The 27,335-nt window shown below is 38.7% G+C and overlaps 2 protein-coding genes across 2 annotated transcripts in view; one reads left to right on the top strand and one right to left on the bottom strand.

Annotated features, from left to right (window-relative positions):
- LOC149065135 (uncharacterized) overlaps positions 1 to 27,335 on the top strand; it is a 237,526-nt gene that overhangs the window by 15,256 nt on the left and 194,935 nt on the right. The window lies entirely within an intron of this gene.
- On the bottom strand, positions 8,524 to 26,912 carry LOC149065141 (uncharacterized). The gene is made up of 2 exons (XM_089254379.1): positions 26,711 to 26,912; positions 8,524 to 17,172 (listed from the first exon to the last, which is right to left on the bottom strand). Exon 2 carries the CDS (start codon positions 16,246 to 16,248, stop codon positions 14,515 to 14,517), a length of 1,734 nt encoding a protein of 577 aa, XP_089110505.1. The 5' UTR covers positions 16,249 to 17,172; positions 26,711 to 26,912; the 3' UTR covers positions 8,524 to 14,514.

Here is a 27,335-nt window from a genome sequence, read left to right as displayed (position 1 = left end):
GTTTCAAATTTATAAAATACAATTAGGTAAAATACAATTAATGAAAAATTAAGGAGAAAAAATATCTACAGTGTATTTACAAATTTCCTATATACAAATTTACACTTGCCAAGTTCTATATAGAAGATTCTGCGGCCTTCCATACCTGAAAATTAGCGCTGGATCATAGTCAACTAGTTCAGCAAGCTGAGCATTCTCTGAGTTTCTCAGAGTTTCATACTGGGTCTCCGCAAGTCTCTTTATATACTCAAAAAATGAATCCATATGAATGTCTCTCCGTATGTCTATGTTCCTCATGTACCAACTGGCACCCGTAAATTTTCTGAAATTTTTATTTTCAAAAATCTGAAGTGTCTGAATATTTTTCTTTGTAGCAAAAGCCCATACAGGCGACGCATAAGAAATAATAGGACGAATAACTGTTCTATATAGATGTAGCTTATTTCTAAGAGAAAGACCACTCTTTGGGAAAAATATTTTGTTTAGCATCCCTAGGTTCTTTGTAGCTTTCATTCTCACTTGCTCAGTGTGAGCTTTGAAGTTAATTTTTCTGTCCATTACCACTCCTAGATATTTGATATGTGGCTTCGGGGCAAGTGTGACATTTCCTAGCTCTATATGGTAATTAGGGCCCATAGGAGGATTGTGTCTTTTATGAAACCAGATAAAGCTACATTTCGAGTGATTCAACGCTATATCCGAGTCTCTGCAGTAATCGTCTATTTCGTCCACAGTTTCTTGTAAGTTATCAAATGCTTTGCGTGCATCTCTGCAGTTCGTACTGATTAAAACATCAGCATATTGGCTTAGCAAACCTCTTTGAGGACCAGGAAAATCATTCACATATAGTGAAAACAGTTGAGGGCCTAGGACACTTCCTTGGGGGACGGAAGCCCTGACTGGTCTAATGGTCGAGTGTGCGTCCCCTATTCGTACTTGGAACTGCCTCCCACTCAAGTAGTTTCGTATAAAGTAAACAAACTTCGTAGGAAAATTCATCCTTATCAGTTTATAGATAAGCGTATCATGGTTTGTTCTGTCAAAAGCCTTTGCAAAGTCCAGAGCCAAAGAACACACATACTCTTTGTGATTCACAGCATCCATTATAAACTCAGTGGTTCTAAGGAGTTGTGTGACACACGAGTGCGCCCCCCTGAATCCATGTTGTTCCGGTCGAATTATTGCATTGTTACTACAGAAATTATTAAACCTCTTGATGTAAATTCTTTCAAACAATTTCCCTACATTAGACAATAAACTGATGGGGCGATAATTTTGTGGGAAGAGCGGATCAGTGCCCGGTTTGTGAATAGCCTTAATAACGGCCATCTTCCAAATCTCAGGAAAATGATTAATCTGCAACATGTTGTTAAAAAGATTGACCAGAGACCTTATGATGTTCGTGGGCAAGGCCTTAAGGGCAAGGTTCGAGATCTTATCACGCCCTGGAGCCTTTCTATTCCTGAGCTTTCTGATAAGCTCATTGACTTCCTCCATGTTAGTAAGCGGTACTTCTGCCGATTCCAAAACCGGGGGTGTGTGTGACTCAGTGTATTCTCTGATACATTCTTGTATCTGTTCCCTCGTCGTTGAGGGTTGCAAGTTATTCGGCGCAAATTGCTCTTCAAATGTGTCAGCAAAAGCTTCCGCAATATCAGGGGGATTAAAAACAACGCCACCCCTTTGCCCGTGAATTCTGCTAATAATTGTGGCTTTCGGCTTGCAAATCTTAAGGGCCCTCCAGAGAGAGCCGTCAGCAATGTTGACTTCCTGCATAAAAAAGTTAAATCTCTCATGAGTGTATGCTCTGATCTCAGCCCTAATTTCCCTCTCCATGCTATTGAGAAGCAATTTGTCACTTCTGATTCTAAACCTTTGCCACCTCTTCCGAACTTTGTTCTTTGCCCTGATTTTGTTCAATAGCTCCCTTGAGAGCCCAAACTGATGCTCACTAGTTTTAACTTTGATAGTACAACGACAGATGGCGCCATTAATCTCGTCAGTAAGGGAAGCAACACTGTCATCTATTGCTTGCTCCGTGGGATTTTGAAGACTAATTACTGGAACAGCCAAGAGTTCATTAGTGAATTTTTCCCAGTCAGTCTTAAGAATGTAAAGAATCTTCCTTGAGATTAGAAAATCAAGTTGCAGTACAATCGGATTGTGATTTGAATCAACAAGCTCTGGGGATGTGATCGAAATTGCCGATTCAATGTTTTTCGCTAGCGCAAAATCAATGACCGAAGCACGTTGCAGAGAGCATGATGGGAAGTGTGTGGGGTCCTTGGTCGCAATGATATCAATAACATTGTTTTGACAATAATGAAATAATTTAGTGCCTGCCCTTTGATCGTAGTCACAGTTCCAGGCAGTATGATGTAGATTCCAGTCTCCTGCTATAATAGTGGGGGTGTCTTTGTTAAACAAATGTGTAAGCAAGTTATAATCCAGGTTATTGTTGGGGGGTTTATACAGGGAAACAATATTAATGTTGGTGTTGTTAACACAAATGGTTACTCCCACCGCCTCAGTAGTATTAGAGTTCGGTAATTCAAGTACATCATAGGGAATGTTGTTACGAATGTAAGCAGCGACTCCTCCCCCCCTATTATGAAGTCGATCGCGTCTGACGCACTGGTATCTAGGAATTTTAACAGTGACGCTTGGTATGAGCCATGTCTCCTGACAGAGAAAAACATCCACATTATATTCTACAAGTGCCTCTGTTAATTCTTTAATGCTGGGTTTGAGACTCGTGGCATTCCACGAGAAAATCGTAAGTGGCCTCGGAGGGCCACAGGTAGGCATTGTTGTTGTTGTACTAATTTTTGGTGCCTTTTGATAGGAAGTTAAGAACTTCAGTGAGACTACGAAGGATTTCAGAGAGAGTCCTTTCGACCTCTTTGGGCGGTTTACAACAATTTGTTATTTTCTGCATGGATAACATAATAGATTTAATTTCATAATTAACATTAGTCTCTGAGGGAGAGAATTCCATAGAATTAATAGGTTCCTCCTCTCCCCTTTCTAATAAAGTGGGCGTGTCTTGTTTGTTTACATCAAATGTGTTTACCACTACAGCGGGTCTCTCCACTACCTCCTTGACCATTTCTGTCACAATTTCTTGCACGTCGCTAGCCATCTTTCTATCCAATGCCTTCTCAAGTTCAATGGCATAATCATGTTGCTTCAAGGAGAAGCCCTTGTAGAGAGGGTGTGCCCCCTTTTTGTTATAGTAGTGAGAAATTTTAGTGAAAGCCAAGGAGTTGGGTTTCTCAGTGAGAGGCGTAAACGAATTTCGTCTTACAAGTGGAACGTGTGATGATATCTCCATGGGAGCATCTCCCTCTTCTTCTTCTGCTAGTACGCAGTCCCCAATGGGCGTTCCCCTGATCACTTCAGCAAAAGAGCGGGTTTTATTACTCCGATTTATAAGTGGGTCATCTCTAATAATTGCTGGGAGGGAGGGAATAACTAGCCTACCTGATCCCTGCTGCTGTCTATGCAGTTTCACAGGGCATCCCCCATAAGTAGAACAGTGCTTACCATTACACAAGAAACACTTCTTTAAATTGATGTTGCCTTTATTAGGGCAGTCCCGCCCACTATGCAGTTGCGCACAAAAGGCGCAACGTGATCTTTCTTTGCAAGACACCGATGTGTGCCCTAGGATAAGACAATTTCTACATTGCAGGGTATTCCTGTTTCCTTTATACCTTTCAATTTGTACAGGTATCCCAGCAATCTCTGTAATATTAAATATCTCTTTATCCTTGATTGAGAATTCAACAAGGTATAGTGGGTAGTCATAACCCGTCCTGTAGTTTTTCATTTTTGCTACTTTAATAACCTCATGCCCTTGTGACATGATATCCTCCGCTATATCATCAGGGGGCACATTCACAGGGAGTCCTCTAATCACTATTTTGAGGTTCCTCTCACTTTCCATTTGGAAAGTATGAAATTTGAAATTTTTCTCATTACAGTATCTAGTAACTTTCCTATAGTCATTTTCACAAAATACTTTGATGGACACCGTTGTCGGAGTTGACTTAGACTCCGGCGGGAAATCACACATTCTCCTAATCTCCGCATAATTTTTTAACCATTTGGGGCCCCATTCAGAAAGAACTATTGGTGGGCTATTGCTTTTTCTCTTCTTATAACTAACTTGGGTGAAACCATCATTATCATCTGTGTCGAATACCTCTGAGGGCATGTCTCCACTATTTATGTTTACATTCTCTTCCGGGAGAGTCTGGGAGCAACTCCTTCGCTGTGATTGATCAACACTATTTATGCCACTGGATATTATGGGAGGAGTTGGTGCCTCCTCATTAGTCTCTTCACTAAGTCTCCTGGGATTGTTAATTTCAGAATCCAGTACCTCACTAGACATCAGGGTACTTCGTCGAGGGGACGGGATAATTGGAGAAGTACCCACTCTAGGAATTATGGGAGGGCTATCCTCCTGCGATATTATGTGATTGTCCTCCTGCGAACCTTTTTCACCACCCATATTAGCGGTCCCCACGCTAGAATTAGGGCTAGCAGTAATATCTCCTTCATAGCATATAATAGAATCTTGCGTATCATCAGAATCTATAGCAAAAGCTAAAGTCTTCTTTTCTGGGGAAGGGCTGATTACATGCAGCCTTTTCCTCTTACGAGAGGTATCCAATTTTCGAGCAATGCTTTCTGGGGACTTGTCTATTTTGGGTCTCTTGCGAAATTCAAGAGCAAGAATATGACAACATGGTTTGAGGGCAATAAATTCAAAGAACTCGCAAAGGCCTGTCACTAGAGCCGCAGAGGGGTCCTGCTGGAAACTTTCGTCACTGTTTAGATGATGAGAGAACAGAGACAAAATGTTATCAAACTTCTCGGCCGTTTCACAATCAGCATCCTCAATTGGATATAGATTAAGTTGAGCATCATAAAAAATCCCAACCAGGGTTCAATAATACTAATCAGTTCCTCTAGATTTTCATTAAACAACCGGGCAAAATTATCTCTAATATAACAAAACTTATCATCTATATTGCCGCCATCAACGGGACGGATTGCCGGACAAAATCTGACCATCATGAAAAATAGCGCATAATCCCAATTGACTTACCCGGGATGACAAACGCTGGGGATTCGTGGCTTCTCCGCAGATCCTCGATAGAACGTTATGAAACTGACGTCGTCGAAGAGCTCCAAATAGTGCGACTGTCCCTTACGTAGATTTGTTAACTCGTGTTTGTGTTCGTGTTGTGTTGTTAAATTGTGTTGACGAAGTGTATTACGCAAATTTAATGAGCGAAAAAAGAAAATTTCGCTGGACGCTCAAAAAATGAAGGAAAAGAATGCGATTGGCCGAGCCAGCTCTACGGACCTCCCAACGGAACTCGTAATTCAGCGTGTATCAGCTGAAAAACACAAGTCCCGATCTACGGACCTCCAACGCAGTGCTGAAGCGAAACACAAGGCGACAGACGGGGCGAGTGAGCAGCCCCGACCGATCGACGTCCATCCTCGGCACAGCCCGAGCCCACTGCATACCGTAAGCAAGACGGGTGGAGCCAGCGCACTACCCACGGAAGAAATCAACAAGACACCCGGACTAGACCAACGTGATTTAGTGGCAGTAAACCCGGACTCTGATGCGATGGATGCTAGTGATAGCCCCGCAAATGAAATCTTCCAAATAGCGCAATTATACATGAAGAGTATAATAAGAAAAACATCACGCAAAGACAAGCGTGAACTTATCCAGGAATTTAAAAAAGAAGCTGGACAGTATCTCGCCCACTAAAAGAATTCCTGAATAGCTTGCAGAGTAGCAGCAAGCAACCTAAGAGCAATTAAAGGCTCATAACAGCCGATATTAATTAATCGGCATTTTTCTATCTTTTTCTACGTTTCCCTTAACCATCTTTCCAAGAACATTTTCTCCAAAAACACATATAAAAACTTTAAAAATTGAGGCATTCCTGAAATTATTCAGAAATGACTCTGAAAATAATTAAAAATATTCTCTCTATCCATTTTCCTTGCTATTAAAAATACTAACACTATTCCTCTTTTTCTTCACCTTAAAACTAATATTTTTCTTTACTTACAAAATTGCATATCATGTGACTTTTTTCGTCCAATTAGGTACATGAACGCAACCGACGAATGAGGTGCGACCATGGCGCAAGATGATGACGTCAAAGGAGCGACCACTTTTCCTCCGAAATATTAATAAGTAATATGACTAACCAAGCTCGTCTAGACATGTTCAATTTAAAAATTCCTAGTTAATTAAATGAAATACTTTAATTAACTGTGGGTTCCCCACTAGACAGTACTCCCAATTTCTGACTGACATACATGCACTCTACACTTACACATACATTGCTCCCTTGCCTTTCCTTCACACTGGTCCTAAAAGGACCTGTTTTGAAGGCGGCTGATGTCTGCAAACAGATAGGCCCCGCCAGAAATTTTTCAACTTTAACTTTAACTAACCCCCTACGTAGAACTCCTTAATACAGTATATGAAGGCGTCTTACCCCTACGATCTTTCGAAGCATATGGGAGGAAGACTGGGGGGGGGGGTGTACAAAAAAAAAGAGAAGGAAAAGAAAAGAAGAGAGGAAGCAAGAAAGTCAGAAAGCACATATTTCCAAGAAGTAGGGTGACCATACGTCCCGTATTTCCCGGTATTTTTTGTTTTTTTGGTCGTCCCGACTTTTTGGCAAAAGTGTCCCGGTTTTTCCCGTATTTTACACGAAGCCTACATGAATATTTACTCTTTATTGAAGTCAAAGATTGACATTATTCTTCAACTCATAAATTATTTTATGATAATTACAATGCCTGTTGTGGCGTTGTATTTGTATTGTATTGTATTGTATTGTACAACTATAAATAAGAATATTAATCTCCCACGTTCGTCTTGGTGACCGTTTTTCTTTCTTGGAATTCATTTTAATCCACTTCAATTTGCAGTAATGGTTCATTTCCCACCATTTTGATTTTTCTGTAATTTCAACAATATTTGCCAACTTTGTTTGGTTTTGGCGTCATTTTTGGCGATAATTGGCGGTGTCCCGTATTTGGAATCTTAATGTCCCGTATTTCTCTCAAGGAAATATGGCCAGCCTACCAAGAAGGGATGCGTACAATAGATGAAATAAAGTCAATCGTCTGCAGATGGCAATTACAATGGTCAAGAGGCTTCAGTATATAGGGGAGAGAGAGAGAAAAGAAGAATACGGAGCGGCTATTACGCAAACTTTGAAGGGGCCCTTTAAGTAAGTGGCCATAAAATTAAGGAGTGTTGATGGAGGTGAAAGAGCATGTTTTGTACATTTAAATGGCTTAAGTCCCATTTCCCTTATTATTATGTTATATTGGGCTGGAAATTGGAACTCTCCCGCTTCATCTGATAGCGATGGCTATTGACGCCATAGCAATAAGAATAGCTTCCTTTGTCAATCAACTTTGGTTGAATTTTTTGTTGAAAACTTATTGTTGAAAATTTATTTAATTTCAAAAAGAAATTTCTTAATCTTTACAGGTTTTCGAAATCGTAATAACAAAAGCTTTTGTAACTGCTCACTATGCAAACAGAGAATATTTTCAGAAATTCTGAGAATATTCTCAAAGTTGTCATTATGAGGTGATTATGCCAAAAACTGCTTTGTTTTAAATGTTTCCGGCAATGCAAACTGAATTATATTTCAGGATATAAAAAATTATTATTCAAAAGAAAAATTTTTACACATCCATGAATATTCTGAGAATATTCTCGCTCTCCGAAGAATATTCTCACCTCACATCTGTAGTAAAAACACACCTTATTGCATCTCGAAGTCTGGGACTTGCAATGCGATATTGCCTGTGCACTCAAAATTTTTAAAATTAAACCAATGTCCTGAAATTCAAGTTTTATGTATTGTGAAAAATTCTGTCAATCCGAGTTTCCTTAAGACATTCAAACGAAAGCGCCAAAATCTCAAAGAACTTAAGTTTCGAGATTAATTAAACAAATATGTACTTCATATCAGGGCTTGACAAACCCCAGATCACCATAGAATTAAAAAAATTTGGATCGGGATATACGGTTGATCAATTGGAGTCAGGACAACACAAAATTTTCGGAAAGCATATAATCATACCTACCAACATAGAAAGGGGTTGCCACATCCTGTAAAATTGAGAGACAGTTTTTCTCAAAATAAAAATGTTTTGACTCCTCAAAAAATTTTCTGGTGCCAAGAAATTTTTAACGATTTGTCAAGCCCTGTCCTAACATGGAAAAGGATGACCAAGTCCTGAAAATTTTAAATATTATAGATAGTTTTTCATTGAAAAAAATTTGCTTGGATTCTATACTTTTATTTGAATTTCTGAAGCACCAACATAATGCATTTCAGATGGAATCTCATCTAAATGAAATCAAATAATTTTGACCAATAATATGTAAACCAGAGTTGACAATCTAAAAGAAAAATGAGACGCCAGTCAAATTTCTAATAATAAGGCAAATTTTATTTAAAAATTCACACACAACAGATATTCTTCTTGAGCATTATTTTTGAATTTTGTTGGGATACTTGACAATCATAAACAAATAAAGAAAAAATGTGTTGATCCAATGATAAAAATTTTCATCATATGAAATATATAGTGTTAATACATTCAAATAAGCAAAATTTTGTCTGTCCATATGGTATACCGAGAGAGAAAAAAAATCCATCAGTGTTCCATTAACAATTTAGTTTCAATGTCAGTCGATAAAAGTTTCACAGAAAACTACTTGACCTCGTCAATTGACAAAACCTGTGCAAACTTCTCACAGAACAAAAACATTCACTTTATTTTTATAATATGTTTTGGAAAAGTTCTTATTGAATTTTTTCTTTATGTGAGTGTACTTATTCTCTCTCCCTCTATAGCACCCCTCTTTATTACTTGAAAGAGAAGTGCAGGTTCTCCCACTGAAATAGCGTGGTAAGACCAGTTGGCAAATCGTAAAAAAAAAAAAAAATCTAGGCACCAAATCAATTTTTTAGGAGCCAAACATTTTCTTCCTGAGAAAAATAGGTGCAAACAATGTTTTGTTTTTTTTAACTTTTAAATGACATGGTGACTCCTTTCCATGTTCATACATATATGGATTCATTCCAAAAAATTACATAGTTCTCTGACTTGAATTTAAAAACAAAAACAGAGAAAAATTTGGGCACCAATGCTCATTCTTTAGTCACCATGGCGACCTAGGATTTGTCAAGCCCTGGGTAGAACAAATTCTCATGCTAAGCTATTTGTTTGACACTACCAGACGGCAGGCAAATTATGATAATGGCAGATCTTGCCAAGAAGCTGATCGTTTCCGATTCGGTGCTCAACTCTATCAATATAACTTCCCGTCGATCCTCGATTTCAGGAGAGAAGGAAAGGACCGATGTGTGGAGTGCTGTTTCCAAAACCTAGCACATGGCACAAATCTCGATGTCTATCACCGTGCCAATGATCGTATGTGCACCAGTTTTCTTCTTATCAAGGGTAGACGAAATATCATGAAATAGATTGTGTAATGGCCAATAATAGTTTACTGAGTAAAGAGCAGGGAATTAGATTACTTCAGATTAACTTAGATCACTCTAAAGCGGCTACTTATCAATTGGAAAAAACTGCCAACGAAATGAACGTGGACATAGTACTGGCCCAAGAGCCCTGGGTCTGGTCCACAGCGCAAGGTCCGGAACTCAAGGGTCTCCCCTTGACTTGGTCACGCTGGACATCAAATAATGGGAAGGCTGCGATCATGATCCGCAACAGAGCACTTCATGGAGCTGTGCTGTCGGTTATGAATAACTCGGTGGCGGTGCAACTGATCGTGGGAGCTGATCGTGGCTAGCTCATATTCCTCTCCATACAAGGACATAAAAGAAGCCATCCAGGAGATTGAGGAGATCGTGGTAAAGAATGGAAGGCACGGGATCATTATTGCCGTAGACTGGAATGGACACAACTCTCTATGGGGTTATTCCGATAATAATGAAAGAGGTGAAGACATCCTAGACTTCCTTATGTCCAAAGACCTCTTCCTTTTGAATGGCGACAACAGCACACCGACCTATGGACACACTGGATCCTTCGGCTGGCCGGATCTATCTATATGCAATCACGTGTCTCTAGCAAATGCCATACAATGGTCTGTGGGAGAGGAATATTCGGCAAGTAGTCACTCCTATATTCACATGGTGATATGTGACTCATCTCCATCAACTAGAACCCCTTGTTTCAAAACAACGCAGCGTAAGCTCTTCAATTTTATTCGTATCCTCAGAAGTAAAACACCAGTCCTGATAAGGCAGATTCGTGAGTGCCGAACGTATGATCAACTTCAGCATATTACAAACACTGTGCATCAAGTAATAGAAGAGGCAGGTAATAGGTCGTTGCTTCCTGGGAGCAACGGATCGCAGATGCCAGTTAAATCCAAAAGCACATGGTGGACAACTGAACTGGAAGTATCACGCAAGAAGCTCAGAGCTCTGAAAAGACGATATATACGAGCAAAAGATCAGGAGGACAAAATTCGCCTGCGCATGACATTTAATAAATATCAGGCTCAGTACCGTAAAGAGATTCGTAAAACAAAATTATCTGCCTGGCGTGCACTATGTGAAAAAACAGCCTCTGAATTTGGTACCGTATATCGTGCTTCTATGTCCCGCAAAACGAAGCCGCAGCTGACTATGAGCCAATTTGGTGACGAAACAATTTTGCAGGCGGGGGAAAGACACCTTAATGACATTTACCCCGATGTTGACTCTGATGACTATGGTCCTCCTTATATGAGCTCTGGTATGTACTTCGAGCCGGATTTGAATATGAGAGCAGTATCTAAGCAAGAGATAAAAAGAATCGTTGACCAGCTTAATATGCGGAAAGCCCCGGGTCTAGACCGGGTGAACAACAGGATGGTCAAGGCGATAAATAAAGCATTTCCAGATCTTTTACATTCCCTATACAATAAGTGCCTGCAACTGGGATGTTTTCCAAATCATTTCAAAGAAGGTAAGCTACTCCTTTTATTGAAGAAAGGAAGACGTCCAGGAGACCCAAAAGCTTACCGCCCTATCTCTTTACTCTCTGGCTTCGGGAAGGTACTGGAGAAAATTTTGGTACAACGAGTCATGTTTTAAACGGAGAGGCAAGGATTCTGGCATGCCAACCAGTACGGATTCCGACAAGGTCGTTCAGCAGAAATGGCGCTTGCAGACATGATGGAAGAGGTTAAGACGCAAAGAAATCGAGGTAATGACGTAGCCATCATATCCCTGGATATAGAAGGGGCGTTCGATAACCTCAGATACTCGTCTATACGCCGCCGTCTAGCAATAGCGCCCATACCACAACAGCTCAAGGTAATTTTATCGGATCTTCTGTACCACCGTCGAGCGGTGTTGGTCACGGATGCGGGAAAAGCTGTGAAAGAGCTTCAAAAGGGTGCACCTCAGGGCTCATGTTCCGGCCCCTTGTTATGGAATCTCGTTCTGGATGAGTTGTTGAAAATTAATTGGCCCTCAAACGTCAAAGTTCAGGCTTATGCTGATGACCTTTTGGTAATTGCATCTGCCCCTACTGTCAAGGGATCAGGTGATCTAGCAGAAGAAGCCCTTAGAACAGTGTCAAATTGGCTGCACATGCATAAGCTCACTCTCTCTATCGCTAAGACAAAATTCTTGTGGATATCAAAGAAAAGGCCTCCCACCATCTGGTTCCAAGGGAAAACCATCAAGAAAACGGACGTGCTATGTTATTTAGGCGTTTTTATCGATAAGCAACTTAGCTGGGACGATCACATCAAAGAACAGAAGAGAAAGGCGTCACGTGTTCTTCAGAAGATGCGCCTGATGGCTGGACCACAGTGGGGACTGACACGGGCTCTGAGGAGATCCCTCTACTTGACAGTGGTTGAGCCTATGATAGCTTATGGAGCTTCAATATGGCATTCTCCCAAGGTCCAGATGTTCAGACGGCTCGATTCTATACAAAGACCCTTCCTTCTATATATCTCTGGTGCGTATAGAACTACACCTACGAATGCTCTTCAGGTGATCTTGAGGCTCCCGCCATTATCTCTCAAGATAGAATTCCTGGCACGAGTCACACGTCTTCTAAAGCTTCACAAGCCATGTCCATTGTTAGAGGAAACATTAGTCCCGGACGCCTTCGAGCAAAAAACTATAGGCTGGACCTCGCATCCTGCAGAATCTCTGCAGGCCAATCAAGTATTCCTAGAATCTTCGGAGGATGATACACCTGAGGAGAAATCCGTCGTATATTACACGGATGGCTCTAAACTGGAATCGGGTACAGGAGCTGCCTGTATAAAAACCGTGGGAACGGAGATCGTGCGTAAATGGGCTGCTAAACTAAAAGAAAATAATTCAGTATATCAAGCTGAGATGCTCGCTATATTTACAGCAGCTCTGGATGCAGCTACAAACAGGAGGCAGACTGTAATAAGATCGGATAGCCGTTCAAGTCTCCAGGCCATTCTAAACCCGCTCTCTGAAAACGCAATGGCGAGAAAGATAAGGAGTATACTTGTATCTCACCCATCAATACGCATCTCCTGGGTAAAAGCCCACAACGGCCAGTGGGGAAACGAGCTTGCGGATGCGGCGGCCAAAGAAGCGACCAATACTGGAGTCTTTTACGACGAACTCTTATATCCAGCTTCTCACGCAAAATCACTCCTCTGGAGGGACATGATAGCAAATTGGCAATTGCATTGGGATATGCCGGAGACGTCAGGAAGATCAACTCACGAAGTTATAAAGAAAGTAGATACTAGGAGCAGGGGCTGGTCACGAGAGCTCATCTTATTTGTCACCGGTCATGGGCCTTTCCCAGCAACCTTACATCGCTTTAAAGTGATTGCCAGCGATAAATGCTCTTGTCTTGAGCCTGGCACGCCCCTGCACTACGCCACATGCTGTCCAGAAACGATGCCCTTTCACTTCTGTTCGCCGGCTGCCCATTTACACAGACCATGGATGCTTGGCATACTACGTCGAGAAGAATCAAAGGAAAAGATAAGAAAAATGGTGAAATTCCTTGAGGAACATCCCGAGAAGATAAGGGATCCGTCTCCTCCAGCTCCTGCAACTCCGGTACCAGCGCCGGTAAGGAGATCGCCGCGTCTTCACCCTGACAGTGCGCTGGTGGCACTGTTTGCGAGCGAGGAGCAGGAGGAATCCCAAACCTAATTAATGACGTCTCGGAGAAATTAGACTGACTGTATTGAATTGCCGGAGTGCAATGAGATGCTCTGCCCTTCTTGTCATTTGATTCAATCCTTGATCACTCAAATTTCTGATTGCGCCTTTTGCGATACGATTTTTATACAACTTTCCATGACTATTTATTATCCGTGCCCGTTGCACTTTACTTTAACTTGATTAATTTGATTCTTCGATTTACATAATTTTTGATTTCCTTTCACTATATGTAATCTTTGACGAATCAATAAATTTTGGTTTTACCGGAGATGCCCTGTTCCCCCCCCCCTCGGGGGGGGGGGGGCAAAGTGCTTGCGTTGCTTCTTGCGACAGAGCCTGGGTGTCTCGCGGTTTCTCCAGTTCTCCAGAATATAATTGCATGTCAGTCTTTCCATGCAGAATAGAGAAATCACATCTACATAATGTTCATAAAACATAAGTTTCTTTTCGTGGACGCTATCAGTGATTGATAATCTTGGGTATACATGAACTCTTAAAATCTCTTTATATGGCTTAAAGTTTTGTATTTTCATTCTGAAGACATATGTAATCAGAGGAAACAATTGAAAACTTCAAAATACAAAGCTGCTGACGAAAAAACTTGTGTTTACCGCACGGCTGTTAATGGAATACAATAACGATTATACAGGAATTTCGGTAACCAAGGGCTTCCCCCTGATAAATAATTGCTGATAAACGCTACGTAAACAAAGTCACATCTTTGCCAGTTGTTTAAATGCGGTCACCAAGACTTTTTTACGGCTGCTCGATGGAAATGACCACGGCTGTGCTCTGGGTGTTTTCCCTAACGACCACAGCAGTCATTGACGTCACGACAACGTGAAAGCTCGCATAAAATCTAATTTTCTGCCAAAATCCAGAGAAATTGTAACAAATCTGGAGAGCAGGATGAAGGATGAAAAATCCGGAGAGTTGACAGGTCTGAGAATGAATGAACTTGTGCTTCTTCAAATGAGAACTGGTCGGAAACTTCTGGTAACAAAAAACTGCATTCATGTGGCTTCTTCCCGGTGTGAACTCTTTTGTGTTAAATTGCTACTGTCACAAAACTGGCTTCTCTCCAGTAGGGACAATGTTATGCAATTTTAATTTGTCTACTTAATTTGCAATTAAGAAAATTTCCTATGACACATTTGGCACTAATGAGACTTCTCTCCCTTGTGGATATTTTTGTCATTTAAAACTGCTACTGTGGAGAAATGTTTTACTACAAATATCACGCTTGTGTGGCCTCCTCAGTGTGGATTCTTTTGTGTGATTTCAATCCACTTACATGAGTAAAATTTTTACCACAGATTTGACAACCATGGGGCTTCTCTCCCGTGTGGATTTTTTTGTGCCTATTTAAATCGCCAACTCTAGAAAATTTTTTACCACAGATTTGACACACATGGGGCTTCTCTCCAGTGTGGACTCTTTTGTGTGATTTCAATTCACTTACTTGAGCAAATTTTTTACTACAGATATCACATACATGCGGATTTTCTTCAGTATGGTGCCGGCGCCTATAGTGTAGTTTCAAATTGCCAAGTCGAGAAAACGTTTTACAACAGATTTCACACTCGTGTGGCTTCTCTCCAGTGTGGACTCGTCTGTGTAGGTTTAATGTGCCTGCTAGAGAAAATGTTTTATGACAGATTTTGCACTCATGTGGCTTCTCTCCCGTGTGAACTCTTTTGTGCTGGTCTAAATTGCCTACATGACAAAATGTTTTACCACAGATTTTACACTCGTATGGCTTCTCTCCAGTGTGGATTCTTTTGTGTGATTTCAATGACCCTGCTTGAGTAAATTTTTTACTGCAGATATCACATTCATGCGGTTTTTCTCCAGTATGGAGCCTATAGTGTAATTTTAAATGACCAAGTAGAGAAAATGTTCTACGACAGATTTCGCACTCGTGTGGCTTCTCTCCTGTGTGGATTCTTTTGTGTTTTTTTAAAGTGCCTGCGTGAGAAAAGTTTTTACTACAGATATCACACTCATGTGGTTTTTCTCCCGTGTGAACTCTTATGTGTTTGTTTAAATCACCTATTTCAGAAAATCTTTTACCACAGATTTGACACTCATGGGGCTTCTCTCCAGTGTGGACTCTTTTGTGCTTATTTAAATTGCCAACTCGAGAAAATGTTATACCACAGATTTGGCACACATGGAGCTTCTCTCCAGTGTGGACTCTTTTGTGTGATTTCAATTCACTTACTTGAGTAAATTTGTTATTACAGATATCACATTCATGCAGATTTTCTTCAGTATGGTGCCGGCGCCTATAGTGTAATTTCAAATGGTTAAGTAGAGAAAACGTTTTACAACATATTTCACACTCGTGTGGCTTCTCTCCAGTGTGGACTCGTTTGTGTAGGTTTAATGTGTCTGCTCGAGAAAATGTTTTACAACAGATTTCGCACTCATGTGGCTTCTCTCCTGTGTGGACTCTTTTGTGCTTATTTAAATTGTCAACTCGAGAAAATGTTTTACCACAGATGTGACACTCATGTGGCTTCTCTCCGGTGTGGACTCTTTTGTGCTTATTTAAATTGTCAACTCGAGAAAATGTTTTACCACAGACTTGACACTCATGGGGCTTCTCTCCAGTGTGGACTCTTTTGTGCTTATATAAATTGTCAACTCGAGAAAATGTTTTACCACAGACTTGACACTCATGGGGCCTCTCTCCAGTGTGGACTTTTTTTTGTGGTTTTAATTCACTTACTTGACTAAATTGGTTATTACAGATATCACATTCATGCAGATTTTCTCCAGTATGGTGCCTATAGTGGAATTTGAAATGGTCAAGTCGAGAAAAGATTTTACAACAGATTTCACACTTGTGTGGGTTCTCTCCCGTGTGAACTCTTTTGTGCAGGTGTGAATTGCTACTTTGGGAAAAATTTTCATGACAGATATCGCAATCGCGTGAATTCTCTTTCGTTTGAGCTCTTTTGTGCATATTCAAAATGCTGCGACTAGAAAACGTTTTACTACAAATATTACAAAATATGATTGTTTAAATTATCTACAAGAGAAAATGTTTCACCGCAGATTTCACACTCGCGTGATTTCTCCACAGTGTGGACTGTTTTGTGTTGGTCGAAACTCTGACAGAAATTTTTTTATCACTGATTATCACACTTATATGGCCTTTCTCCACTATGCACCCAATTTTTGTTAATTAAATTGCGCTTACTCGAAAATATATTTTACCACAGAATTCACAATCGTGCAACTTCACCTATGTGTAGACTCTTTTTTTATCAGTTCAAATTGATAATGTCAAAAAATGTTTCTTCACAATTCCCTCATAGGTGGAAAGCTTTCTGCATATTTACATTTTTTGCAAAACAATTCTTTCAACAAAATTCACTCATGTGGCACCTCCTCAGTGTTAATTTTTGTGTGCTTATTTAAAGCGTTGGTCTGATGAAACGTTCTTCCACAGATGTGTAGTTTCTTTTTAGTAGATTTAAATTGCTGATTTCTGAAAATGTTTTACTAGAGATACCTTACTGATGTATGATGTGTTTTCTACAGTGTGGACATTTCAGTTTAATATTTTTTACGGACACTAGTTTGAATCATTCCTTTTTATCAATGTTCCTCTGCAACACTGGCACTCGTGTGAGTTTGAAATGTATCTATAAATTCTGTCTAAATCAATATAAAACTGACATTTTTTTCACCCACATCATCTTCATTATGTAATCTCGCACAGATGATTCACCCATAATCTTAAATATGTCTGAATGGAGAGTAGTCAATCAAATCTGTTACATTTTCTGCGATCATTCTGAAGTCCAAAAACATTTCTCTGTATATCCTCTTGTAAAGTTTCTTCTGTTTTATCCTGCAGATTATGATGAGAATCTTCGATTATCTGCAAAAGAAAAGTATCATCATCATCACAAAGTCTAAATCTATTACAATCAAGGTTGGCAGGGTTTTTGTCAATATGGCTGTTAAATGTTATATGTATACATTTATTATATTATATTCATCATCACCACGAGATGGCACTAATATCACCCCACCACCACTGGATGAGAAAGAAAGTTTGTATTTTAATCAGTTCGGTTTCTACATCCACGAATAAGGGATCTAAGTTGAATAGTCAGTAGTCTTTCAGTAGTGTTGTCTTTTCGAAGTCTTTTCATTGGTGCCGAAATCACGGATACAAGATTTTTGGATTGAAGTTTCCATCATCAATTAATTGCTGAATTCACTGAACTTTGAAAGAGATGGAATACGACAATTTGAAAAAGAGACGAGCCGTCGTCAGACAGCTGACAACGAAACTACTTTTGAAGATCGAGGCGATATTGCTCGACAAGTGCTGAAACTAGAAATCGACTTCAAATCGGCACGTATTATGGGGACCCAAGTAAGTTCCTAGATTTATGAAATCTATTTGAAAATTTCATTCATAGCAATGATAGTTTACAAAAAACCGAGAAATTTTCGCGTACTTAAAATCCTTACTAGGAGGTAATGCGCTGGCAGCAATTTCCGGTTTCGTCTTAAGTGATCAGAATTATGATTCGGAAATAGAAATTTTGCGAGATAGATTCGTTAGGCAAGACATTGTAATTAGTTCCCATATGAATAAGTTTCTTGCTATCGATCAAGTAACAAATTCGATCAATGTCAGAGCGTTGACGAAATTTTTTGATGAATGTGAAACTCACATACGAAGCTTAGAGTCCTTGAACGTGACTGCAGAGAGCTATGGCCACTTACTTTGTCCGATAATTCTTGCAAATATTCCACAAGAACTGAATTATGAATTTCCTCGAAATCGCAAAAATGAAAATTCTTTCGGTATCAGGGAGCTCATTGAATTTTTGAGAAGAGAAATAAACTGTCTGGATGTCGTGAATTCCATGAACAAACCTGTTCAGCGACAAGATTTTCTCAAAAACGAAACGTGATATAAAGGAAACAATCGTTTCAAACCGAATGTACTCGGTGCATTGGCGGCTGTCGCGATTCAACATGCAGTTTTTGAAAAAAAGACAATCACGGATAATTCAAATGCGAAGAGCTGAGTGTTTTTTGAAAAGAAAATATGCTTTCTGAAACGTTCGGGAAGATGGTATTTGTGTTTTGATCGACAACATTTAGCATCTCAGTGTAAAAGCAAAAGACCGAATTGCAAAATTTGCCGAAAAAAGCATCATGACACCAAAAGTTTCAAATCGGGGGAGCCACAACCTCCCACCCCGTGAGCTGATACAGATAATACATACGAAAAGAATCTGTTGGAAGTGTCCCAAAATACATCTGCACGTAACAGATCAGATGTTATTTTACAAACGGTTTATGCAGTAGCAACGAACGGAGGTAAAAGCTGCATTGTGAAATGTATAATTGATGGAGGCAACCAAATTTCAGTAATTCGCGAAGATATTTCAAAAAATTGAATCTCCCAGTGATAGGTCAAGCCAACTTGAACCTCCAAACTTTACGAGAAAAAAACTGGAGACGATGGTGCTGACAAAAAGTGCAGCTGGCCTTATACAACATAGCCGGCACCACAAAATTTAACACTGGAAGTAGTGGAATCTCCAGTCATAAAAAGTGCTGAGATACAATCGCCGAACTCGCAAATGTTTACAGAACTCCGTAACTTGGGGATCTCTCTTCAAGAACCGGTGGGGGATGAAAACGACTGATGAAATTACGATGCTCATCGGCGCAGATGTCAAGTGGGAGATCTTGACTGGCGAAATAAAAAGAATCAGCAGATGTGGCACAGCCATGAACACCCTGTTCGGTTGGTGTTTACAAGGGAGATTCTCTATAAAGAACGCTCTCTCTCAGTGTGTTTGTGTTAACACAGTGGCTGCTAATGTGTTAGTTGTCAACAACATTACGATCGTTCCGGGAGTTGGATTCTATCGGCATAAAAGATAAAGATGAGAAAAAAGAAGACCAGAAAGCATTAGAACTATTTTAATCGTCGATCGCTTTGCGAGATGACAGATACGAAGTAACTGTAAAATGAAAAAAAGAAAATGTCGTTCTTCACAATAATTATGGAAATGCCGAGAGACGTTTTCTGAAACTTGTGAAAAAATTCAAGGCCGACCCGAAGTTTTTCGATGACTATAAAAGTGTTATTGAAAATCAAAAGATGGACGGAGTTATCGAAAAGGTGATAACAGAAGCTTCTCCCAAAAATATAAGAACTTTCTATACACCTCATCGCGCTGTGACTCGGGAAGACCACAGTTCCACAAAACTGAGGATTGTGTTTGATGCGTGGGGCGCGGTAGCCCAGGTCGATAAGATGCTCGCCTAAAGTGTCAAAGGATGTTTAGAGGTGTCGCGAGTTCGATACCCGGTTCGTCCTTGTCAGAAAACTTTCCTGACACAGGGATACAACAGAAACGGCGACATGACCGCAGAAAAAATTACTACCACAGGGTCCCCCATCGAGGGGTTAGCGCACCAACCTCTCGATGAGTATAAAAAACAAGCCTGCCGTTGGGAAGCGTCAATAAATTGTAGGTCCTGGTCTAATTAGCCCTTGTGTGAAGAAAATGACCGTGGTGCGACAAAAATGATCAAATCTTTGATGCGTCTTCCAAGGACAGAAATCACACCTCACTGAATGGCTGTTTGATGCAAGGACCTAACTTAGTTCCCGAACTTTAAGATTCTATTAAATTTCTAGATGTATGAAGTTGCATTGACTGCTGACATACAGAAGGCTTTTCATCAGATTTCAGTGCGTCTCCAAGATCGATGCCATGAGGTTTTTGTGGCTCGTGGAAGACTCGAAGCCAAAGATTGAAGAATATCGAATGTGTAGAGTCATATTTGGGGTGAAATCGAGTCCCTTCTCACTGGATGCCTGGATCAGACACATCCTTTGAAAAAGTTCAACAAACTATATTCAGATACCGTTAAGCTACTGTGTGAATACCTCTGCGCTGATGACTTCATATGCGGGGCTCATTCAGAAGAAGCCCTAAAAGCCACGAAACAAAAGAGGTCATGAGGGAAAGCTTCCATGACTCACTAAATGAAACAGGAACGTCAATTCAACTTTTTCCAGGAAGGGGGGCAAAGAACATGTACTGAATGGATGTGTATATATATGTACCACTTTTAGTGTATTTTCAACGACCTCCTCTAACACACCCTCCCCCCTCAAAATGATGGCCCTGAAATGGAACTCTTATTCGGATGTTCTCAGAAAGACATTCGAGACTGAAAATAATTTTGTGAATTTTGGACTACCTGGTTCTAGGAGTCACTCCAAAGTTCTGGGGCTCCAGTGGAATTCTACGAAGGACATTTTCACCTTCACGGCACAAGATATCGTGGACTTTATAACGACAAACAGACAAACGAAGCTGTGTCTTGCAAGCTTCGTCAAGAATATTTGGCCCATTAGGATTTCTATGTCCATTCGTCATCCAAGCTAAAATCATAATCCAGAATTTATGGCTGGTTTGAATCGACTGGAATGACATCATTCCTGAAAAGATCCGGATCAAATGGAACAGCTGGTATAATCAACTAGATTCCACGCTGGTATTATTCAGATAGAGGTAATGGTTTTCATGGCAGGAATCTTGAATTATACTGTTTTTGTGACGCGTCTCAAAATGCATATGGACAGTTGTGTACGTGAAGTTTCGGAGAAATATAAGAATCTTGGTACTTCTTTGGTGATGCCAGAAGCTAGAGTGGCGCCGTTAAAAAAAATTGTCACTGTCACGTCTGGAACTGATGGCTACAGTTTTAGGTGCACGATTGATCTCCAACGTCGAAGCGCACTTTCCACATGCAAAGGTGTACTTGTGGACAGATTCGCTCATCGTACTTCATTGGATAAAGAATTCTCCACATAGATGGAAGACCTTTGTGCAAAATCGTTTTGCTGAAATTCAAGAGAAAAGCTCTCCAGATCATTGGCGTCATTGTCCTGGAGTTGATAATCTCGCGGACAAAGTTACCCGTGGTGTGACCGTGCCTTTTCTAGTGACCATGTATGGTGGCATGGTCCTCCGTGGTTTATCACGTGAACCAGATTTATGGCCTTAAGGTGACAACAGTGAAGTTGTTTCAAAAGAATTAGTCGTCCAACAAATTTGTGATGATGGTGACACTGATCCGTTCTCTGTTGTGTATGATAATGATTCCGTATATCACCATGTTATTAACACAAGTAAACATTCTTCGAAAATGTAGGTTATATTTCCAGGCTCATATGGAATATCAGAAAATTCAGTAACAAAAGGAGTGGATCGCTGTCTTCAGAAGAAATTGTCTATGCCGAGAATTTTCTGGTAAAAATTGTTTAGAGGAGTGAGTTCAAAAAAGAGGTAAGCGACATTAAAGCGCAAATTGAGTAGAGTGCAGCGTTCGCGGGTGGGCGGGACCCGAGTCAGATGACGTCAACATGCCATTGGATGCGCATATTGGAACGCGTTCCCAGTGCACGAGCATTTTCGGAAGGAAACGATTTCGGGGGCCTGGAACCAGTGCCGTCTTAACGCATGGGCCCACCCGGGCACGGCCCGGGGGCCTCAAGGAAAAAGGGGCCTCACAAAAATGAGATTTGGTTGAAATTTTCTAGAATTTACCTTGTAGGGCCTCAGAAAAACCACTTGGCCCGTGGGCCCATGATGCTCTTAAGACGGCCCTGCCTGGAACCTTAGTATTTGGGAGGTTCCAAGAGCCTGGATATTATATATTGGTCATTAAAGTTAACATTAACGATGACATAATATTAATTAAAATATAAAGTACGAGAATGCGCTAAAAAATATACATTAAAATATCGTATTTAAAAACGTGAACACAAAGAAATAATAAAAAATCAGGATTGGACAATTCGAAATTAGGGAATAATTAAAAAACTATTGAAAATTCAGATGTTTCTGATGAATTATTCCTCAAAAAAACTAACGGTACATAAATTAATGAAAACTGTTTACATAAATTAATTGAAATTGAAAATGGATAAAAAATTAACGCAAATTTAAGAGGGATAAAAATTTTAATGAAAATTCAGGGTTTATGAAAATATAGAATTTAAGAAAATTCAAAATTTAGAATGAATCGCACACAATTAATAAAATCAAATAAATATTATTATACAACTAACAGAAATTGGAATGAATGAACATTCCCAAATTAATAGAATTTAATTAATGAAATTTTTCCGAAAGTAATTTCCGATATTAATCCCATAATGAATGAAAATTTGGAACTTAAAAGTTAAAACAAATGAAAGGATTGATCAAAATTTAAAATTAATAAATAATCCCAAAATTGCTGGAAATTCACATTTAATGGAAAACAATTAGATTAATGAAACACCAAAATTAATGAAATTAATAATTACATTTTTAGATTTAATGAAAAATTATTCCTCTATCGATCAATAAAATATCATAATCAATGAATATTCGGAATTAAAGCCGAATTCAGAAATTGGATGGAAATTATTTCGTAGGCTATTAAAAAAAAAAAAAGTGGATTTTTTTTTCTGTAAAAATTATGGATGCATAAAAATTAATGAAAATTCAGAATTAATGACAATTTAAAATTTGGAAACAATCACAAAATTAGTGAAAATTCGGTGTACCAATGAAAATCCCGAAATTAAAAATAACTCCATAATGAATGAAAATTTAGAGCTAATGAAAAGTCCCCCTTGGACAGAACAATATTTAATAAAAATTCAGGAATTTCAGGTTTTATGGTGTCGCAGGGAATTTTTCTCTAATAGGGTTGTTAGTAAATGGAACAGCTTACCCCCGGAGGTAGTAAATTGTAACACAATTGACACGTTTAAAAAGAAATAGGATAAACGTGTTGGGATAAATCGAGAAGCTCTATCCATACTTAGAATAAGACAACCATAAGTATTCTTTATGGGCATTGTATGATATTTATCACGTGTATATATTGTTTATAATTTGTGTTAATTGCATTTTTAATTGGGTTGCTGTATTTTTGAAATATATGACATCCATATTTTTATGGGCATCTTTTTCTCAGCCACCTCATTGGGCGTTTTGCTTGTTGTGGCATTGTATTTGTATTAATGAAAGAAATAATTGATGATACCGTGTTTATGTAAATAACGTTGATATTAAACAACATTTTTCATAAGAAAATGCGAACTCATATCAAAATGACGGTTTAATTCTTAAAAAAATCCCTACCGAATACAAAGAATCGTGCAAGTGAAAATCTGTGGCAGAGCCAACGAGTGCACGCGATTGGCGTAACCAGTTTGAAACGGTTCTTTGGTAGAAGAGGGAAAATTTCCAAAATATTCACTGAAAATGCCAAGAATTTTGTGAGTTCCTGTGCAGAGTTGAAAAAAACTGTATAACATGGTGGAACATTCAGATGAAACTCTAATTGACTATCTCTCAGGAGAAGCTGTTGACTGGCAATTTATTTTCCCCGATTTCCCTGAACTTTGGTGGCATATGGGAATCAGGGGTCAAGTCTATATATTCTAGAAACCTTGGGGCCAAGTCCATCGAGCTTATATTACTGGACGTCAGCAGTATCCGCCTGGGCAGTGCTGAGAATGTCCAGAATTAAAGAAAAGATAATTCCAAAATTAGTGAAAGAAGAATTATGTAATTAATGAAAGAGATAATTCTAAAATCAATGAAAGAGATAATTTCAAAATCAATGAAAGATATAATTTCGAAATCAATGAAAGATATAATTTCAGCATTAATGAAGTGATAATTCCAAAATAATTGAAAGCGATAACTCCAGAATTAATGGAAGATCATTCGAGAATAAATTAAATAATTCCAGAATTAAGGAAAGCGATAATTCTAAAATTAATGAAAGCAATAATTCTAAAATTAATGAAAGCAATAATTCCAGCATTAATGAAAGCAATAATTCTAGCATTAATGAAAGCAATAATTCCAGCATTAATGAAAGACAATTCCAGCATTAATGAAAGATAATTCCAGCATTAATGAAAGATAATTCCAGATTAATGTAAAAGTGATAATTCCAAAATTAGGCTACTGAAAGAAAAAATTCTAGAATTAATGGAAAAGATAATTCCAAAATAAATGAAAGAGGTAATTTCAGCATTAATGAAATGATAATTTCAAAATTATTGAAAGCGATAACTCCAGAATTAATGGGAGATCATTCGAGAATAAATGAAAGATAATTCCAGAATTAATGAAAGCGATAGTTCCAGCATTAATGAGAGATAATTTCAGATTGATGAAAGTGATAATTACAAAATTAATGAAATCGCTAATTCCAGAATTAAGGTAGGAGATAATTCCAAGATTAATGAAAGAAAAAATTCTAGAATTAATGAAAGAAATAATTTCAGATTGATGAAAATTATAATTCCAAAACTAATGAAAGAGAATTTCAAAATTAATGAAAGATATAATTCCAGAATTAATGAGATATAATTTCAGAATCAATGAAAGAAATAATTCCAGCATTAATAAAAGACATAATTTCAGCATTAATGAAAGAAACAAATCCAGAATTGATGAAAGAAATAATAATTAATAAAGGAAATAATTCCAATATTAATGATATAAATAATTTAATCTTTTTCATCTTTAGATGAAAAAAGATCTAATCTAACTCTCTATCCTTTTTTTTAATCTTTAAAACGTAATATTTCGAGACCGAACTGTACACATTTCTATGGGCAAACAAACTTTGTTTTCACAGAGTCACATGGTTTCCTTGCATTTGATGTCGCTGCCGTTGCGGTGGCTGGCTGCTTCCCTCCAGTAATATAAGCTCGATGGTCAAGTCATTTAAATTTTATTTGAAACGTGTTGCTGGCAAATGATAAAATTGACCTTGAAGAATTTCTGACACTCATAACTGAAATAGAGGGAGTCTTAAATTCGACACCACTCACTCCCTTGTCATCAGGCACTAATGATTTTGAAGTCCTGACCCCATACACTTTTTGATAGGTAGGCCCATTACAACGCTACCTGAACCAGAAATTCTACATTTTTGGGAGAACAGCTGTCAAGGGGATTGTCAAGGCTAAACAGCAAATTTGGAAATTATAGAGGAAGGACTACCTACACAATTTACAACAGCGTAATAAATGGCAATTCGAAAAGAAGAATGTGAAAATTGGCAGCCTGGTGTTAATCAAATATCATATACCAAGCTCACAATAGTTAAGGGGTAGAACTAACTACTGAAGAGTTTCATGGTAGTGACAACAATGTAAGATTTGTCAATTTGAAATTACCTAATGGCAAAATCATGAAATGAAATCTGCGACATATTTGTATTCTTCCTTTATAGTAAGCAGTTATGTTATTGTTGTGTGTTTTTTTATGTTTACTCAGATTCACTTACCGATTTGCACTTTCTCATGAATACAGATGTTTGAAATATTGTATTGAATATGCGGAATTTATTAGTGTCCTTTGTCTCATATTATGATTTATTCATATGATTATGCATATTATGATTGGAATCCATGAATAAAGGATCTAAGTTGGATACCTAGCGTCTTTCAGCAGTGTTGTTTTGTCGACGTCTATTTTTTCAACGGTAAAACCATTGGTATTTATCATACTGTCCAAAACACCCACTACAAAAATCACACACGAAAAATGAAAATCAAAGTGAAAGTAATGGGGCATATAAATAAAAATAAAGAAATGCTTACATGCAAAAGGATCAAAGTAAAAGCAGAATTTTCAAGTAGAAGGTATGAATGATTACCTTGTACTTACAAATAAATCCTTCTAATCAATGAGTAAAAGGTGAACTAGAGCCACTGATGTTGATACCTGGAAAATCTGCCGATTGTGCAAATTACACTAATCAACAACTTTATAAGTTTATTTAGACTAATTTCGGGATACTGAATTCAAATACGATTGTAAAACATTTATATCTCATAGTTTTTCTGTATCGATGAGGGTGGGATGCAGTTTAGACCCCTTCAGAGAGTCGGTAACTGTGGCAACTCATCCATAACATTTGTTTACCTTTTGTTTCAACTGGATTATACTGCCTTCTCGGCCTATAATCCTGCTTAGTGAAATACTATTGCTCTGTTTCTGGTTGCGATGAAAACAGAGTTGATAATTTCAGTCCGGGGGCAGCACCCCCCCCCCCCTTTAACAGCGGGAGGAGCGAAGCGATGTCCGATCCAATTTCTATGGCGGGGGGCTATTTCTTATTGTCGTGATGCTTTTTAAACTTCGGTAGTATGAGTTTACCACCCATTCAATTCCACGTGGATTATTTCAATTTATTGCGTGCACATACTGCTTTTTGACCATTGAGCGTTAATATTCAAGTTCGAAATTTTAATAGATAAATTGAACTCAGAACCTCCTACCTTGAAAAAAATGCTTAGACCGACCAAAACAGTCGAAATGATCCAACGTGCATTTACTGACCTGTAATTGAATGTGAACTTCACCACGAATGAATCCATCAGAAAAAAATTACTTAATCCAAGCGAGAAAAGATCCTTTTGTATCCCCGAATGACCAATTATGACGATCCTTCAGCGATCAAAATCAACAAGATCACGATCTCAACAGCAATGCCCTTCGGGTAAACATCGTCGACTGTGACCGAAATCGACTCCTGAGGAAAACAAAGGATGAAGTTCGTAGTTGTTGTTTTGGTATTTTTCCGAATTAATATCCATCACGTGACGTCATCGTTTTGAACATTTCTGATTTTCTTTTTGGTTTTAAGCTGTTGGTAAAAAGTACCCATCTCTTGCAAAGGGAATCAAAATGCATAATTAGAATATTCATGATAGAAAAAAATGCCCCATTTTAGCTTCTTTTTTTTGGCATGAGAATTTTGAAAAGTTTTATTTTTGTATTGTTGGCAACACTAGCCATTTCCTCCATTAGAATACATAGAGGAAAAGAGCGATGGCGTCACAAATCACGTTGGTGAACGAAACGGGTGCAGCTCCTTTCTCTGTCTCTCCCTGTCCTTGGTAGTCGTTGTAGTGCGATTTCGTGATTTTTAATTAATTCTAATTGTGTGTGTGTCTTTTGTTTG

Source organism: Pholcus phalangioides, unplaced genomic scaffold (assembly GCF_987345545.1).
Source record: "Pholcus phalangioides strain wild (caught in Gottingen) unplaced genomic scaffold, Ppha-v1.0 ptg000041l_1, whole genome shotgun sequence".
Classification (NCBI taxonomy): Eukaryota; Metazoa; Arthropoda; class Arachnida; order Araneae; family Pholcidae; genus Pholcus; species Pholcus phalangioides.
This window is presented reverse-complemented; position numbering and strand designations above follow the sequence as displayed.